This window comes from Pongo pygmaeus, chromosome 1 (genome assembly GCF_028885625.2).
Source record: "Pongo pygmaeus isolate AG05252 chromosome 1, NHGRI_mPonPyg2-v2.0_pri, whole genome shotgun sequence".
Lineage (NCBI taxonomy): Eukaryota > Metazoa > Chordata > Mammalia > Primates > Hominidae > Pongo > Pongo pygmaeus.
Genome location: NC_072373.2, coordinates 177,405,001 through 177,423,471, shown reverse-complemented (window position 1 = coordinate 177,423,471; position 18,471 = coordinate 177,405,001). Strand labels below are relative to the sequence as shown.

The window sequence follows — 18,471 nt, the reverse complement described above, 5'->3', positions numbered from 1 at the left end:
CTCAAGGCAGATCATGAAAGCCATAACCCCTTTTCCCCAAAGCCAGTCATGAAACCTAGAATACTACTATAACTTCCCTTCACCTTTCTGTGTAAAAACTGGCCATAAAGAAATGATCTGATCTATCTTGTTTGACTGTGGGTCATAAGATCCCCATTCCAGAAAGGGACCTGCCCCACGCCCAGAAGGAAGGAATGCATGCTCAGAGAGGCCAAGAAGAACCTAGATGGACAGGCCTGGCTGGGTTTCCCCACTCAGTCTATTAGCATTAGATCATATGCTTTTTGTCCAATCATATCTCTATACGGCTGTTCCATACTTTGTTGAACCTAAGCATAAAATGGACAACTTGCCCTGTATCTTTGGGTCTTTATTCTGAATGCTCCTATGCATACATGTTAAATAAATTTGTATACCCTTTCTCTAATTAATCTGACTTTTACAAGTTGATTTTTCAGGAAACCTTCAGAGGGCCAAGGAGAATTTGCTCCCTTTGCCCCTCTCTACATAACCATTCCCCAGTTATTTCACTTCTAGATTATCTCGTTTTTCACTGTTATAACAGTATGATGAACAGATAGCTTTGTGTGTAAAACTTTGCCTAAATTTGATTATTTCCATGGAATGGTTTTGAAGGCATTTTAAAGACTCTTCATAACTTTGTACATTGCTTTCCAAAAAGCTTGTCCTGGTTTAAACTTTGACCAGTTCTGTATAGAGGTGGCTATCTTGCCATAGTTTCCCCTGCATTGATTATACCAATTTTTAAATATTCTTACCAATTTGATTGGCGTAAAATGGTATCTATTTGATTTTTATCAATGGCAAGATTGAGTATTTTCTCAAATAGTTGTAAATTGCTTCTGTTCTTTTGTGAAGACAACTAGCAGCGTATCTAAGACCAGTTTGAATATTTTTTGTCTTTTTTGTCTTACATATTCATTTATAAAGGCAGATTTCCAGTAAAACTGATTGCCCCCAAGTTTGGGTATAATAGAGTCATTTCAGTTTGACCTTCCTCATTAATTTCTAAAATGTTCACAATGCAAAAAGTTATTACCAGTTGTGGAGCTACCTTTTTTTTTTTTTTTTTTTTCTGAGACAGGGTCTCGCCCTATAATCTTGCCCTGCTGGAGTGCAGTGGCATGATTATAGCTCACTGCAGCCTTGACTTCCTGGGCTCAGGCCATCCTCCTTCCTCAGCCTCTTGAGTAGCTAGGGCTACAGACATGTGTCCCCATGCCTGGCTGATTTAAAAAAATTTTATTTTTAGGCCGGGTGCGGTGGCTCATGCCGGTAATCCCAACACTTAGGGAGGCCAAGGTGGGCAGATCACGAGGTCAGGAGTTCAAGACCAGCCTGGCGAATATGGTGAAACCCCGTCTCTACTAAAAAATAAAAAAAAAAAATTAGCTGGGAGTGGTGGCGCATGACTGGAGTCCCAGCTACTTGGGAGGCTGAGGCAGGAGAATCTCTGGAACCTGGGAGGCGGAGGTTGCAGTGAGCGGAGATCGTGCCACTGCACTCTATCCTGGGCGACAGAGCAATACTCCATCTCAACAATAAATAAATAAATAAATAAATAAAATTTATTTTTAGTAGAGATGAGGTCTTGCTATGTTGTCCACGCTGGGAGCTACCTATTTTTAAATAGTGTTTAAGATACATGGTCTGTAAATATATAGACACTGCTTAGAAGTGAAGAGCAGCAGTTAAATTTCTTGGGGAAGTTGGGTTTATACAGGAAATTGTCACAGGTACTCAGGAATTGGAAGTTGTGGCTGGGGATGTGCATGGAAGAATAGGCACTGTAAGTAGTAGACCTGCAGACCAGTCTGCCCTGATAGAACATTCTTTTTTTTTTTTTGAGACGGAGTCTTGCTCTGTCGCCCAGGCTGGAGTGCAGTGGGGCGATCTCAGCTCACTGCAAGCTCCGCCTCCCGGGTTCACGCCATTCTCCTGCCTCAGCCTCCCTAGTAACCGGGACTAGAGGCGCCCGCCACCACGCCCGGCTAATTTTTTTTTTTTTTTTTTTTTTTTTTGTATTTTTAGTAGAGACGGGGTTTCACCGTGTTAGCCAGGATGGTCTCGATCTCCTGACCTCGTGATCTGCCCGCCTCGGCCTCCCAAAGTGCTGGGATTACAGGCGTGAGCCACCGCGCCCGGCCCTGATAGAACATTCTTAACCCAGCTTTCCTTCAATAGCTGGTCCGATAGAAAGGCAAACAAATGTACATCTGGAGTCATGGGCTCTAACCTTACCTCTGGAATTAGCCTGCTTTGTAACCATTCACAGATTAACCTTTCTGTTTCTCAGTGTTTACATCAGTAAGTTCCTTTCGGCTCTAAACATCTTTGATTTTATTATTCAGGGGACAGAATGTTATCCTTGTGAATCCAGAACTTTTCTTGTGAGTAGCTGTGAATAGGTCTGGAAAACAATTCATTTTTGTTGGGAACTACTTGGAGGAAAATAATAGGAAAAATTTCCCATAGCAGCTAAACTTTTTAGGGAATGTGAACTTCCAAATCCTTGTTTATTTTCTTTGAATACATTAAAAATGGTAAAATTAAATTATTTTTATGCCATTTTCCCTGGACTACAGAATTGTAGATTCGGTGTTTTCTCTTTCAACATGCCAGAAAACGACAGGTTGAGCAAGTTGAAAGAGTGCAGGAAAGAAATTTAGAGAGAAAATAACTAGCTGCAAAACCCTTCAGTGTTTTAAGAGAAGTTACTATTTACACAAACGTGGCCTCGGCTTAATCAAATGCTTTAATTTAAAGTCACAAACATCCCTTTTCTGGCTTGAGAAAGCTGGTGGAAGCAGCTTTCTAATCCAACAGACTCAGTGCTCTGTGTTCGATTTGTTAGGTCTTGCTCAGTGTGCAGAACTCTGCTGGCAGCTGAGAGGGGAAGCCGGAAAGAGGCAAGTTCCTGGTGCGAAGGTGGCTCTGCAGCATAATCTCGGCCTTGGAGGAGCTGTGGTTGTAACACTCTACAAGATGGGTTTTCCGGAAGCCGCCAGGTGAGTGACATTCTGAGTTTGTGTGTCAATTAATCCTTCTGACTTTTCACAGTTGATGATGTTTTACTTGTAAAAATTTCTTATTTTATTGTCTTAGTATTTAAGGAAAAGTACTTCATTACATTGTTTTAAGAACATGGCTTTAAAAGTGGCCATCAGGTTTTAAATTTAACCAACTTTAGGAGAATTCTGTTGAAAAAGGACCCAGGATAGTCACTAGAGTACTGAACTAGAAGCCTGAGCTGGCTATGGGTCTCGGCCCTAGCAACCTGAGTTATTTAGGCAGGTCTCCTCATGGCCTTCCAGGCTTCTGAGGTGGTTTAGGGAGTCACTAAATGTGCTGATTGGATCTTTGCAAATTTGTATTTCCGAGTCCAGCTAATAAGCCCTCGTTGCTGCTAGAATTCTTTTTGTCTCTTGCTGACTTTCTACCTCTCCTTCAACTGCCCATGCTCCTCAATTTGCAGGCACTTTCTTTCCCATCCCACTCAGGATCCCTCAACTCCCTTGCTCATCTCTCAGAGAAGTGTTCCTCCCCAGAGGAAAAAAGCGCCCCTCCTGTCAAAGGCTCAGCTTGCCTTGTTCCATGCTTTTGTTTCCAGTCACTTTCTGTAACTTGGTTATCTTTCCATTGACTCCTTTCCCTCTGTCAGCATACATGTTCAGGTCTTCCCCTTAGATCTCTTTTTATCCTTGCCTTAATTGTTGTTGTTCATGATAAGCCTTTTATGTTGAGCCACCTTTATTTTTCCAAGCCGGAATACCTCACAGTCTAATTTTTTACCTCACCGCTGAGGTCAGTGTCAGGTAAGGCTACCAGGATCTAAATGAAATTGAATAACCTTGTCTTTATTTTCCCTATTTACTCTCTTTAACCCTGCTGTAGCTTTTGACGTTAATTGGCTCCCTTTTTTCTTTTGAAATTCTTGGTAATTATTTAATCATTTATTCACACTTTTTTGTTTCTCCAACAAAGGATATGAGACACACTTCTTTTTTTTTTATTATTATACTTTAAGTTGTAGGGTACATGTGCACAACGTGCAGGTTTGTTACATATGTATACATGGAGACAAACTTCTTTTATTGAGTCTGTTTTATTCTTCTGTAAGCTCTTGGATCTCTTCTCTTGTCCTCTCCTCTTTCTCTGCCCAGAATATAATTTCTGTTGTAGAACTTATAATTTAAAGCCCATCTCAAATACCATCTCTTTTTTAATATCCACAGCACTTTATACATTTTTGGGTACTATCTAGTTGGTTTGGTTGCACTGTATCCAGTTTTTAATTCCCTTTATTATATGAAATCCTTGAGGCCTAAGACTGTGACTTACATCTCTTGTTCCTAGAATCTCTCATATGTTTATTGAATGGGAATAAAAGGTATTGAATCTTAAGTTTTTGTGGTTTTTTTTTCTTTTTTGAGACAGAGTCTTGTATGGTCCTCTAAATATTTGGGGAAGGCAACATACTTTTTTCAAAATGCTGTAGAAGCTCAGAGGAAGAAATTATTATGAAGAAAGTAAACTTGAGCTGAGACGACTAGGATTGCCCACAGAAGTATAGGGGAAGGGCATTCCAAGTCTGTACATAGGTATAGAAATTTGAAAATACAAGGAGGTTTGACAAGTGATTGTGCTGTGTGGGTACAGAGTAGATTATTTTGTGTGTGCCTGGGTAGAGGGACAAAGTGGGATTATGGTTTTGAAATGATTCAGATGCAATGCTCAGGAGTTTGCAATTTATCCTATAGAATATGGAAAGATATTCTTTAGCAAAAGATCATGTGACTCTATTACATATTAGGTAGATCAGTCTGGCATTACTTTGAGCTGGTGGTGGAGAGACCAGAGGCCAGGAATGCTTAGGAAGCTGTTGTAGGAGTGTGGAGGAGAAATGTTTAGTGTTGCAACACAGCCTGTGAACAATGAAGAGGAGAGGTCACATTTAAGAGCTGTGAACAAGTACATTTGATTCACAATTAAACTTTAATTTAGACCAGTTTTGAACATGAATATCAACTTTGTATTATAACATCCTATTCATTTTACGTAAGAGAGGAACTTTTGTTCTACAGACTGAGAATAGGTTTGTATTCTATATTCTGTTAAATAAAACCCCCTTTTAAAGCCCAACTTTGTTTTGTATTTCTTTTTTTAAAATTAAGGTATAATTTACATACAGTAAAATTCATTCTTTGTATTATATTTCCACAAGTTTTGATAAACATACAGTCATATTACTACCACCATAATCAAGATATAAAATAGTTTTATTGCCCAAAAATGTTCCTTGTGCATCTGTGTAGTCAACCCTTCTCCTTCTCTCCTAGCCTCTGGCAACCACTGATCTGTTTTCCACCCCTGTAATATTCCTTTTTGCAGAGCGTCATGTGAATGGAATCAAACAGCCTTTGAGTCTGGCTTCTTTCACTTAGTATTACACATTTTAAAATTCATCCACGTTATTGTGTGTATCAGTAATTTGTCCCCTTTTATTGCTCAATAATATTCCATAGTATGGAAGTGTTTTGCTTACCCATTCTTTGGTTGAGGCATATTTGTATTATTCCCATTTTCTTTTTAATGGAAAACTAAGTTAGCTTGAAAGTTTAACCCAGTGGGTACTATTTGAAGATCCTAAGTGATATAAGAAGTTAAATTAGAAGTAAAAATTGTTTCTATATAATGATTACAACTGCATGCATGCCCATAAATAAGGACAACGAGAAGCAATACAGAAAAATGGATAGAGAAAAATTGTTGGAGTAGTAGCATTGCAGGTGATTAACTTGTTCATATTTTCTCTTTTCTTTTCTATCTTTTTTTTTTTGAGACAGAGTTTGGCTCTTGTCACCCAGGCTGCAGTGCAGTGGCACAATCTCAGCTCACTGCAACCTCCGCCTCCCAGGTTCAAGTGATTCTCCTGCCTCAGCCTCCCAAGTAGCTGGGATTACAGGTGCTCACTACCACGCCCGGCTTATTTTTGTATTTTTAGTAAAGACAGGGTTTCACCATGTTGGCCAGGCTGGTCTCAAACTCCTGATTTCAGGTAATCCACCTGCCTCTGCCTCCCAAAGTGCTGAGATTACAGGCGTGGACCATTGCGCCTGGCCTGAATTTCTTTTTCAATTAGAACCTGTTAGGTAGTTACAAACAAACAGGAAAAAATTCTAAGAATAATACAAGGAACTCCCTTATACCTTCTACCTAGATTTACCAATTGTTGACATTTTGCCCGTTTGTTTTATCATTTTTCCTCTACATATATTTATATCTGTATACGTTTTTTTCTTAACTATCTGAGAGAAAGGTGGAGTTGTTATGCTTCTTTATCCCTGAATATTTCAGTGTGTAATTGTAGAAACAATGATATTCTTTTGCTTAACCACAGTAGTTATAAAATTCAAGAAACTTAACAGGGTTGGGCGTGGTATCTCATGCCTGTAATCCCAGCAGGTTGGGAGGCTGAGGTGAGTGGATGGCTTGCGGTCAGGAGTTTGAGACCAGCCTGGACAACATGGTGAAACCCCCTCTCTACTAAAAATACAAAAATTAGTCAGGCGTGGTAGCACACGCCTGCAGTCCCAGCTACTCAGGAGGCTGTGGCACGAGAATCGCTTGAGCCTGGGAGGCAGAGGTTGCGGTGAGCTGAGATCACGCCACTGAACTCCAGCCTGGGCAACAGAGCAAGACTGTTTCAAAAAAAAAAAAAAAAAAAGAAAAAAGAAAAAACATGGTTACAATACTATGAACTCATTCAAATAACATAGTCACAGTTCAACAACTGTCCCAATAATATATTTATAAAATATACTCTAAGCTTATTTTTTCTCCCTTTCAGGAGAAATCTCTAAAAATGCATTTAGCTGTCATGTCTCTTTGGTTTCCTTTAATGTGAAATGATCCCTCAGACTTTCTTTGTATTTCTTGACCATGATTTTTTTGAAGAGTACAAGTATATTCTTTAATAGTAGAATGTTTCTCAATTTGCAATTGCCTAATGTTTCTCCAAATTAGATTCAGATTATACATTTTTTGCAGCATGAAATTATGTTGTGTCCTTCTAGGTGCATCATATCTGGAGGTGCATGAGGTTGTTTAACCCATATTGCTGTTGTTAGCTTTAATCACTTAATGTGGCATCTACCATGTTTTCCTCTGAAAAGTTGCTATTCTTTTCTTTGTAATTAATAAGTAATTTGTAGCAAGATGCTTTGAGATGATACCATTTTTTCTATACTTATTAACTGGCATTATTCTGTAAAGAAGAGCTTTTCCTTGTCTTCCATTTCAAAATTTATTCATATATATGTATACATACAAACTCATGAATTCTTACTGTATTCACTGGGTTATAATAAAGTGGTATCAATTATTTTGATTTTAAAAATGCCCCTGATTTGGCCAGTGGGAACCTGATCAAGTTGATTCATTTTTCCCTATGATTCCTTTTAGTAGTTCCTTACTTTCTGGCACAAGAAGATATTCCAGGCTCGTCCTGTGCTTTCCATGCCTCAGCCCTAGGATCAGTCATTTCTCTGAGTCCTGGTTCCTTTTAGTAGAGAATGGTATATGGAAACCACAAATGACTGTTAGCTGTGTGCTTGTTATTATTACTTCTAGGCCTCTTCAGCAAGCGCAGTAGCACACGCAAGCATTACTTTAGTTTTGTTTTAAAACAGATATTTAAGGAATGCACACAGTAATCTTAATGTGATGTATATCTGTTTCCATACTCATGTAGCCACCAGTTTGTTAGCAGTTAGAATGAGGAATTTATAAAACTAGTTAAATGTCACTTGTATGTGACAGCTTTTTAAATTTTATAGACTAGAGTTACCGGAGACAGATTTTTGTTTTTTTGAGACGGAGTCTCCCTCTGTCATCCAGGCTGGAGCGCAGTGGCATATTCTCGGCTCACTGCAACTTCCACCTCCTGGGTTCATGCAATTCTTGTGCCTCAGCCTTCTGAGTAGCTGGGATTACAGGTGTGTGCCACCGTGCCTGGCTGATTTTTGTATTTTTAGTAGAGACGGAGTTTTGCCATGTTGTCCAGGCTGGTCTTGAACTCCTGAACTCAAGTGATCTGCCTGCCTCGGCCTCCCAAAGTGCTGGGATTACAGACATGAGCCACCATGCCATGCCATCAGAGACAGTTTTGATCAGTGGGAAGAGCACCTTATCAACTTTTTGATCACACTACTGGCTTTGAGCATATTAATTTAGCCTTTTCCTTATTTAGAAAATACTGAAAATATGTACTTTAGGGATCAGAAAATAACAAATTAAAAATATCTGCCACACATTGTAGTTGCTCAATAAACTGTTGGTTTTTTATTTCCCAGTGCATTTTCCTTTCTTCTTTCCTATTTCTCTAGTCGTGTCACTGGTTAAAGGTCAAAAATGGTTTTATCTTAGTTTAATTTAATTCAATTTTATAGAGACAGGGTTTCACTATGTTGCCCAGGCTGGTCTCAGACTCCTGGAGTCAAGCAATCTGCCCACCTCGGCCTCCCATAGTGCTGGGATTACAGGTGTGAGCTACTGTGCCCAGCCTGAAAATGGTTTTATTTATTAATTATAGATATTACTTAGGGGTTTAGGAAAAAATGAACTGAAATTTTTAGTACAGAATGGGGAACATATCCAACTCATTGAAGCCCACAGCTTGGCCAAAGAGGATCTTATCATATCTCCCACCATACCTCTATGAGGTTTCTTTGTTTGTCTTCCAACTCTCAACTCTGTGGGCTGTATTTCTATGTGTGATGGAACCATGTGCCTGCTCTGAGGTCATGAGGAGTAGCTGATTACAAATGAACTTGATATTCCCTGAAACTTATGTGTATTGTACAACCGTCTCCAATCAGAACAGACTGATTACTGGTTAAATTTTCATTTTAGGGATGAAGGTTTGATTACAATGCAGGACTTTATAATCTTCCCAAACACTAAGAATAACAGCAACCACTTTTTTTTTTAGACAGAGTCTCACTCTGTCATCTAGGCTGGATTGCAGTGGTGTTATCATGGGTCATTGCAGCCTCGACCTCCCCAGGCTCAGATAATCTTCCCACCTCAGCCTCCTGAGTAGTTCGGACCACTGGCACACACCGTCATGCCCAGCTAATTTTTGTATTTTTTTTGTAGAGGTAGGGTTTCGCCATGTTGCCCAGGTTGGTCTTGAACTCTTGGGCTCAAGCGATCCACCTGCCTTGGCCTCCCGAAGTGCTGAGATGACAGGCATGAGCCACCATGCCTGGCCATCAACCACTTTTTTTTTTTTTTTTTGAGATGGAGTCTTGCTCTGTCGCTCAGGCTGGAGTGCAGTGGCGCAATCTTGGCTCACTGCAGCCTTTGCCTCCCGGGTTCAAGTAATTCTCCTGCCTCAGCCTCCTGAGTAGCTGGGACTACAGGCATGCACCACCAGGCCTAGCTGGCTAATTTTTGTATTTTTAGTAGAGATGGGGTTTCCCATGTTGGCCAGGCTAGCCTTGAACTCCTGACCTCAAGTAATCCTCCCATGTTGGTCTCCCAAAGTGCTGGGATTACAGGCATGAGCCACTGAGCTCGGGCTTTTTCTTTTCTTTTCTTTTTCTTTTTTTTTTTTTGGGACAGAGTCTTGCCTTGTCACCCAGGCTGGAGTGCAGTGGTATGATCTCATCTCACTACAACCTCTGCCTCCTGGGTTCAAGCGATTCTTGTGCCTCAGACTCCTGAGTAGCTGGGACTACAGTCACAGGCCACCAGGCCCAGCTAATTTTTGTATTTTTAGTAGAGACAGTGTTTTGCCATTTTTTCCAGGCTGGTCTTGAACTCCTGGCCTCATGTGATCCACCTGCTTTAGACTCCCAAAGTGCTGAGATTATAGGCATGAGCCACCATGCCCGGCCTCATCAACCGTTTTTAAAAAATTATTTCAGATAACTTTATTAAGACCTAATTCACATGCCTACAATTCACGCATTTTAAGTGTACGTTCAGTGGTTTTTAGCATATCACAAAGTTGTGCGGTCATTACGGCAATTAATCTTAGAACATTTTCATCACCTCAAGAGAAAGTGTGTACCCATTAGTAATCCCTCCTTCTTGCAGCCTCTGGCAAACACTAACCCACTTTCTGTCTCTATGGATTTGCCTGTTATGGACACTGTATGTAAATGAAATCATACATTGTATGGCCTTTGGTGACTGGCTTCTTTCATTTAGCATAATGTTGTCAAGATTCATCCGTGTTGTGGCATATATCAGTACTTGATTCCTTTATATGGCTGAAGGTTCCAATTTCTCCACATTCTGTCATTACTTCTTGTTACCTGTCTTTTTAGTGTTAGCCATCCTAGTGTTTGTGAAGTGGTATTTCATTGGGCTTTGCATTTCCCTGATGGCTATTGATGATCAGCATCTTTTCGTGTTTATTGGCTATAGGCATATCTTTTCTGGAGAAAAGCCTATTCAGATCCTTTGGCATTTGAAGATTGGGGTCTTTGTATTTTAATTATTGAGTTGTAAGAGTTCTTTCACAATCACTTTTTGAGGGCCTGGTATCTGCCAGGAGCACACTAGGTGTTTCACATGTACTTCTTTGTTTAATCCTCATAAAAGTCCCACACATTAGGTATTTCTGTTTATAGATGAGATTGATGATCAGAGTTAAAATAACTTATCTAAGGAGAGAGAGCCTTGAGTGGTAGGAATGAAGGTTCTAGCTGAGTGCGGTGCTTCTGTTTTCCTGGCTACTCTGTGCTCTCAGTCTTTGACATTGTTGTAGCAGAGCCTGTTTTAGGCCTTAGAATGAAAATTTTCAAGAATCATGGAGGGCATTCATATGCTGAGTAGGATATTTGCTGGTTTTTATCTTCAAGTTTCCTTTCAATGTTTATATACTAGATTTATTCCAAGAAACATATATAAACCAAATTTAAAAAAATAAAACCAATTGGAATTTAGTTTCTGATAAAAGAACTTTTTATGTAAAGAAATCATGAGGAACATCCTTTTGTGAATGTGAATACTCTCCGAGTTTAAGTTGATATATTCAGTTTTCTTAGATCAGGGCACATATATAAATTTTAAGGAATGAGGGGTTTTCAGAAAATATTGATAAAACTTTACATATTAACTTTTAATCTGGATGAAAAGTTGGTTCATCACTAACTTCAAGAGCTTTTCAAAACAAGCAAGATAAAAGACACACCTGTGACCTTTGGGAACATGCAAGACGTGGCAAGTTTGGAAAAAGGCACAATGATGATTAAAAGTAACTGAAAAATTGGACCAATGAAATGAAATTGGCTTGTGGAGAACTAGTTGTGGCTACTTGAATTTAGGTCACATATTCCGACTTTTGACCAAGACGATATAGTGTACCATAGATAATTCTGCTCTGAATGGAACAGGAGGAATTAGGAGTTAGGCAAGGGAGAATTCAGGGTAACTTCAGTTCCATTCAGTCACTATTCACTAAATGCCTATGATTTGCTGGGAATTGGCAATACAGAGATTTTTTTTAAAGAAAAGGTATGGTATCTGCTCTTAAGCCATTGACATTTAGTAGGGTTTCGCAGAAAAGGAGTTTCCTGAAAGGGCTGGGTCTCGAAGGGAGAAATGGAGTTTGCTAAGACGGAGGTATTCTGGACCCAGGGAGCAGCAGTGGCAAAGGCATAGAGGTGTGAAGTGGCATTCTGTGCAACAAGGACTGCACAGAGTCTGCTTGCTGGAGCTAAGGTTCCATTCCCTGTTCATATATTAATATGATTCCTCTAGTAGGCTCTCTTTTCAATTTAGACTCTCCACACCCTTCCTTTCACCCTCACTCTCTGCTGATTACTTTGCCTTATACTTTGTTGAGAAATAGAAGCCGTTAAACCCAAACTTCCTCAACTTCCATCCAAGACCTACAGACCCACTACACTAGAATTACAGCCATCTATCCTCTTTCTTCGCTTGAGTCTCCTCGTCCTGTCACAGGCCACAAGATTTTTCTCCTTCCATCTCCTTTCTCCAGGTTCCTTACCATCATCAGGCATACCTGTTCTGATTTGTTCATCTTGAAATGAAACCCAGCCTTTTTAAAAATCCTGATGTGCTGCTACAAGATGGATGATCCTTGAGAACATTACGCCAAGTGATATGTCAGTCACAAAAAGACAAATACTATATGATTCCACTTAGAATCATAGTACCTAGAGGTACCTAGAGTATTCAAAATTATAGAGACAGAAAGTAGAATGGTGGTTGCCAGGGGTTGGAAGCAGGGGGAAATGAGGAGTTACTCTTTAATGGGTAGAGTTTCAGTTTTGCAAGATGAAAAGAGTTATGGAGATGAAAGATGGTGATGGTTGCACAACATTATGACTGTATTTAATACTACTAAACTGAACACTTAAATATGGTTAGGATGGTAAATTTTATGTGTATTTTAACACAATAAAAAATTGGAAAATAAAATATTTTTTAAAAGTTACAGGACTCTCATATGCCCACATCCAGAAGGAAATGCTACATTTCTTTCTTTCTTTTTTTTTTGAGATAGAGTCTTGCTCTGTTGCCCAGGCTGGAGTGCAGTGGCATGATCTCTGCTCACTGCAACCTTTGTCTCCTGGGTTCAAGAAAATTCTCCTGCCTCAGACTCCTGAGTAGCTGAGTTTACAGGCGCGCACCACAATGACCGGCTAATTTTTGTATTTTTAGTAGAGACGGGGTTTCACTATGTTGGCCAGGCTGGTCTCGAACTCCTGACCTCAGATGATCCACCTGCCTCGGCCTCCCAAAGTGCTGGGATTACAGGCGTGACCTACCATGCCTGCCCAGAAATGCTACATTTCTTTAAGAGATTAGTCAAAATAAAGATGTCATCTTTATCCCCCCCACCAAAAAAACCCCACAACTCTTCCTTGATACCACCACATTCTTCTCCAGAGACCACCTCATTTTACTGTTCCGCTAAAACTAATATCTCAGAAGAGCCACGCTGTGTCTATTTCCCTCTTCTATTCACTCTTCAATTCACTATAATCTGACTTCCACCCTCCACTGAAAACTGCTTTTGTCAAGGTCAGGTCATCTGTACTCTCCATGTGCACATCTAGTGGATACTTGACCTTGTGGCAGCATTTGACAGTTTGCCCCTCCCTCCTGGAATCTTGCTCCCGGCTCCTATGACACCATGCTCTTCTGGTTTTCCTCTTGCATCACTGGCTGCTGCTTTCTCTTCTGTCCCTGACTCTGAGTAATGGAGGTCTAAAGGGCATTGTGCTGGGCTCTCTTGTTTCTCTATAATTCTCTTACAGTCCCTGCCCAGGGATTTAAATGCTTTCACTATGCTGATGATACTCCATTTTATCTCTAGCTGGCCCTCTCCACTGAGCTCCAGACTCTTATATCCATGGCTTTCTTGTTTTATAAAATAGTATACTTACTGTGCCTTAAACAGAGCTTGGATCCCCTCTATTCCCACTACATTCCTCCTTGTCCTAGTAATGGCATCTCCATCACCCAGTTATTCAGGCCAAATGCCTGGATGATCCTTGCCCTTTCCTCTTTGTATCTCCCTCACCCCCACAGCAAGGCTTGTGGATTCTATTTCTATTTTGAATCTATTCCCACTCTCTATCTACTGGCAGACTGCCTCTGTAGTCCAGGCCACCATCACCTCCTATCTGGATTATTCCAACAGCCTCCTAACTAGTGCCCACTCCTCTTGCTCCTCTCTCCATCATCATTCATTCAGCACACTGTTGTAAGAATAATCACAAATCAAACAATTTAACTTCCCTGTTATCATTTCTGTGGATTTCCAAATTCCCTACTTTGGCCTGCCTGCATCATCATTTGGCCTGCTTAGTTCTCCAATTTCATTTCATGTCACTCTCCCCACACCTACTGTATTATAGAGACTCTGGTCTTATTTGACTTTCTTTTAACATACTCCTTTCTCCCTCAGGATCTTTGCAGTTTCCTCTTTGAATGGCTAGCTCCTTTTCTTCCTTTAATAAGGTCTTAGAGGTCATTCCTTGACTGTCCTTCCTAAAGTAGGTTCCTTTTTTTTTTAAATTTAAAATTATTTTTTATTGATGCATAACTGATGTACATAGTCTCAGGGTACAAGTAATAATTTAATACATTCATGTAATTTGTGAAAATCAAATCAGTATACTTGGGATATCCATCACCTTAAATATTTGTCTTTTCTTTATTCTAGAAACATTTGAATTATTCTGTTTTGATTATTCTCTTTTTGCTATTTAGAAATGTAAATGTATAGTAAACTATAGTCACCCTACTCCTGTTTCATAAATACTTGGTACAGTTTGCAGTTATTTTGTGTTTACTTCTTTTTCTCCTCCACTGGAAGAATATAAACTCAGTAAGTGCAAGGACTGGGTCTGATCTGTTCACTATCATATCCCCAGTGTTTTGAAATGTCTTGCTTGGCATGTAGCAAGAAGTCATTAAATATTTATGAAATGAGGCCAGGCACAGTGGCTCACATCTGTAATCTCAGCACCTTGGGAGGCCAATGTGGGAGGATCGATTGAGCCCAGGAGTTTGAGACCAGCCTGGGCAACATAACAAGGCCCCTGCCTCTACAAAAAATTTGAAAAATTAGCTGGGCATGGTGGCATGCGCCTATAGTCCCAGCTTACTCGGGAGGCTGAGGCAAGATTGCCTGAGCCCAGGAGTTCGAGGTTACAGTAAGCTGTGATTGGACCACTGCACCCCAGCCTGGGCGACAGAGTCCCTGTGGGAGAGAGAGAAAAAAAAATTATGAAATAATAGAAGGAAAAGGGAAAGAGGAAGGAGAAATGGATTGGAGGACTGCAGGGAGACATACATGAGAGGAGAGGGGTAGAAAAAGATAGATGCTTATTGAACAACTGCTGCACTTTTTTTTTTTTTTTTTTGACAGGATCTCACTCTGTCACCCAGGCTGGGGTGCAGTGTTGTGATCATAGCTCACTGCAGCTTCTATCTTCCAGGCTCAGGTGATCCTTCCGCTTTAGCCTCCTGAGTAGCTAGGACTACAGACACATGCCACCATAATAGAGTTAGTAAATAACTTATTTATTTAGAAATGTTCTGGTTCCATCACCCAGGCTCAAGCAATCCTTCCATCTCAGCCTCCTGAGTAGCTGGGACTACAGGCACGCACCACCACACCAGGCCAATTTTTGTATTTTTTATAGAGACGGGGTTTCAACATGTTGCCCAGGCTGGTCTCGAACTCCTGAGCTCAAGCGATCTGTCCGCCTCGGCCTCCCAAAGTGCTAGGATTACAGGTGTGAGCCACTGTGCCTGGCTAACTATATTATTATTATTTTTTGTTTCTAAATTGTCTCTTCCACTAGCATGTAAGATTCATGAGGGTAGCTTCTTTGGTTTACTGTACTTTCGAGAAAAACTTCTAGCTCCTAATGAGCTGATTATGTGTTGAAAAAATGAGGAGAAGAGCTTAATTGTTTCTTTGTTTGTGACGGAGTTTTGCTCTTGTTGCCCAGCATGGAGTGCAATGGCGCCATCTCGGCTCACTGCAACCTCTGCCTCCTAGGTTCAAGCGATTCTCCTACCTTAGCCTCCTGAGTCACTGGGATTACAGGCATGTGCCACCGTGCCCAGCTAATTTTTGTATTTTTAGTAGAGATGGGGTTTCTCCGTGGTGGCCAGGCTGGTCTCAAACTCCCGACTTCAGGTGATCTGCTCGCCTCGGCCTCCCAAAGTGCAGGGACTACAGGCATTGAACCATCACGCCCGGCCAAGCTTAATTATATTATATGCCTACTAAAGATTTCCTTTGGATAAGATTTGCAACATCTCTGTTCTTAGGGTTTTTGAAAATTTTGAAAATTACTATTTTATAAATGTTGAAAAACCTAGTACCTATGTGACTCCATGAATTGAAACGGTTTCTTTCCCCCAGTTCTTCTAGAACTCATCAAATTGAAGCTGTTCCAACCAGCTCTTCAAGTGATGGATTTAAGGCAAATCTTGTTTTTAAGGAGATTGAGAAGAAACTTGAAGAGGTAAGATTTATGTAAAATATTGCCAGGAAGGACCTTGAGGCTAGAGGAAGCAGACACAGGCTTCAGGTGTTGCCACAAGGTGGTACAATTGAAAATTTATATCATGTTGTCAAGTATTGAGTGTAGTTAGATTTCTGAGTGTCTATTAAGGCTTCCTTGTAATTCTAAAAGGAATGCAGTTCAGAAATGTATGAATCTCCAGATTTGAGCTAAAGAACTATAATAAATACTGTTAAAATTGTCACTCTTTTCTAGGTCCTCTTTGTCAGAGGGTCATTCAGTTATGGGCAAAGTTAAAATGTAAAGGGATTCTAATTTATTTGGGTGTAATTTCCTTTGAATTAAAAAGGTCTTACTTAAAATCATTCCAAAGAATAATATTTAAAACGAGCCTTTTTTGTACATATATCAAAATTCTTTGTAAAAAGAAATTGTGTTTTGATTTCTTAAAGTAGTTTAAAAAATTTTTTTGTTTTAAAAATGATGCTAATTTAAAAAATTTATACTATACAAAAATATATGTTTATGAATAGTATAAATTTTACGCTATACTTTTGTTTTAACCTTTTAAACAAAAGTTTAAAATCTCCCCAAATTCTGCCACTCAGAGTTTACTGAAATGTTAACAGTGGTTAACATTCTTTCAGACATCTCTCTCTGTGTATATTAACTTACAGTTTTAACCTAGGGTCAAAAAAACCTGTTGTTTTTTGTTTTGTTTTGTTTTGAGACAGGGTCTTGCTCTGTTGCCCAGGCTGGAGTGCAGTGGTACGATCTTGGGTCACTGCAGCCTTCACCTCCCGGGTTCAAGTGATTCTTATGCCTCTGCCTCCTGAGTAGCTGGGATTACAGGCACCCACCACCACGCCAGGCTAATTTTTGTATTTTTAGTAGAGATAGGGTTTCACCATGTTGGTCAGGCTGGTCTTGAACTCCTGACCTCAAGTGATCCACCCTCCTTGGCCTCCCAAAGTGCTGGGATTACAGGGGTGAGCCACCGTGCCCACTACACCTGTTGTTTTTTATTGTCCTATATATGCGGATCTATTTTTATGTACAATAATTAGTTCTTGATAGGTAATAATCATACTAAGGCAATCTAAAAATAACTCTCCAGAAAGAGAGTTATTCTCTTCAGGCAAAATTGGTATTTATTTCATTGTTTTAAACTTAGAAGAATCTTGGGATCTCTTTCTGTTTTTTTTTTTTTTTTTTTTTTTGAAACAGAGTCTTACTTTGTCACCCAGAATGGAGTGCAGTGGCATGATCATGGCTCACTGCAGCCTTGAGCCCCTGGGCTCAAGTGATCCTTTCACCTTGGCCCCCCAAAGTGTTGGGATTACAGGCGTGAGCCTCTGCCTGGTTGTATTTCATTATGGATTTTAGATCTGAGACCATACAAGGCATGGTTACAGCCATAATCACAATGCAAATTACACATCTATTAAGGTGATCAAAGTGGGCTGGAATAAATAGAATATTTAAACTATATTTCACTCACGTTAGAGCCACGGTGTGAAAGGCAAACATTGTGCTTATCTCATAATCCTTATTATAGGCCAGAGGACTACTTAATATCTGAGATGATTGCACTGTGGATGGGAATACAGGTGATATAACTGATGTGTCTTGTGAAAGAACCCAATATTCCCAGGACTTTCATTATAATCTACAACCGTCCTGAGGGAGAGCAGGGCCAGGCATTGGCCTAGAAGCTGCAGACCTGTCCTGCAACCATCTTGGGATGCATCCACATAGGGCTACCTGTTTTATAACCTATGTTTTTCTTTTGACAGTATGTTCCATGGCCATAAATCTAAATCTTTACCCTCTTTTTTTTTTTTTGAAGCAAAGTCTCGCTCTGTCACCCAGGCTGGAGTGCAGTGGTGCGATCTTGGCTCACTGCAACCTCCACCTCCCGGGTTCAAGTGATTCTCGTGCCTCAGCCTCCCGAGTAGCTGGCATTACAGGCATGTGCCACCACACCCAGCTAATTTTTGTATTTTTAGCAGAGATGGGGTTTCACCATGTTTGCCAGGATGGTCTCTTATCTCCTGACCTCATGATCTTCCCGCCTTGGCCTCCCAAAGTGCTGGGATTACAGGCATGAGCCACTGTGCCCGGCCGTTTACCCTCATTTTTAATACATAGTATGTATTCCTATGTATTTGTCAAAATTTAAGTAGCTTCCTGTGATGAATATCAGGTTTTATTTAACATTTTCAAGTAAAACAGTGCTGTAATAATTTTCCTTTTGCACTCATATTTAAGTATTTAAGCTATGATCAATTTAATATAAATAAAGGAGGAAAATTGTTGGGTGGTTGGCTATGTGCATTGTGTATGTTGATACGTATTGCCAAACTACCCACCAGAAAGAGAGTACTAATTTACAAACATTACCAATTCATGAGAGTGA

General features: G+C 40.1%; 1 protein-coding gene across 4 annotated transcripts in view; it reads left to right on the top strand.

The window, feature by feature from the left end:
* SCP2 (sterol carrier protein 2) overlaps window positions 1-18,471 on the top strand; it is a 118,247-nt gene that overhangs the window by 78,780 nt on the left and 20,996 nt on the right. For all 4 annotated transcript variants that reach the window (XM_054487356.2, XM_054487362.2, XM_063655805.1 and 1 more), the window contains 2 exons: window positions 2,876-3,029; window positions 15,950-16,052. In XM_054487356.2, coding sequence (XP_054343331.1) covers window positions 2,876-3,029; window positions 15,950-16,052 — 257 coding nt within the window. The remainder of the gene's footprint in view (window positions 1-2,875; window positions 3,030-15,949; window positions 16,053-18,471) is intronic.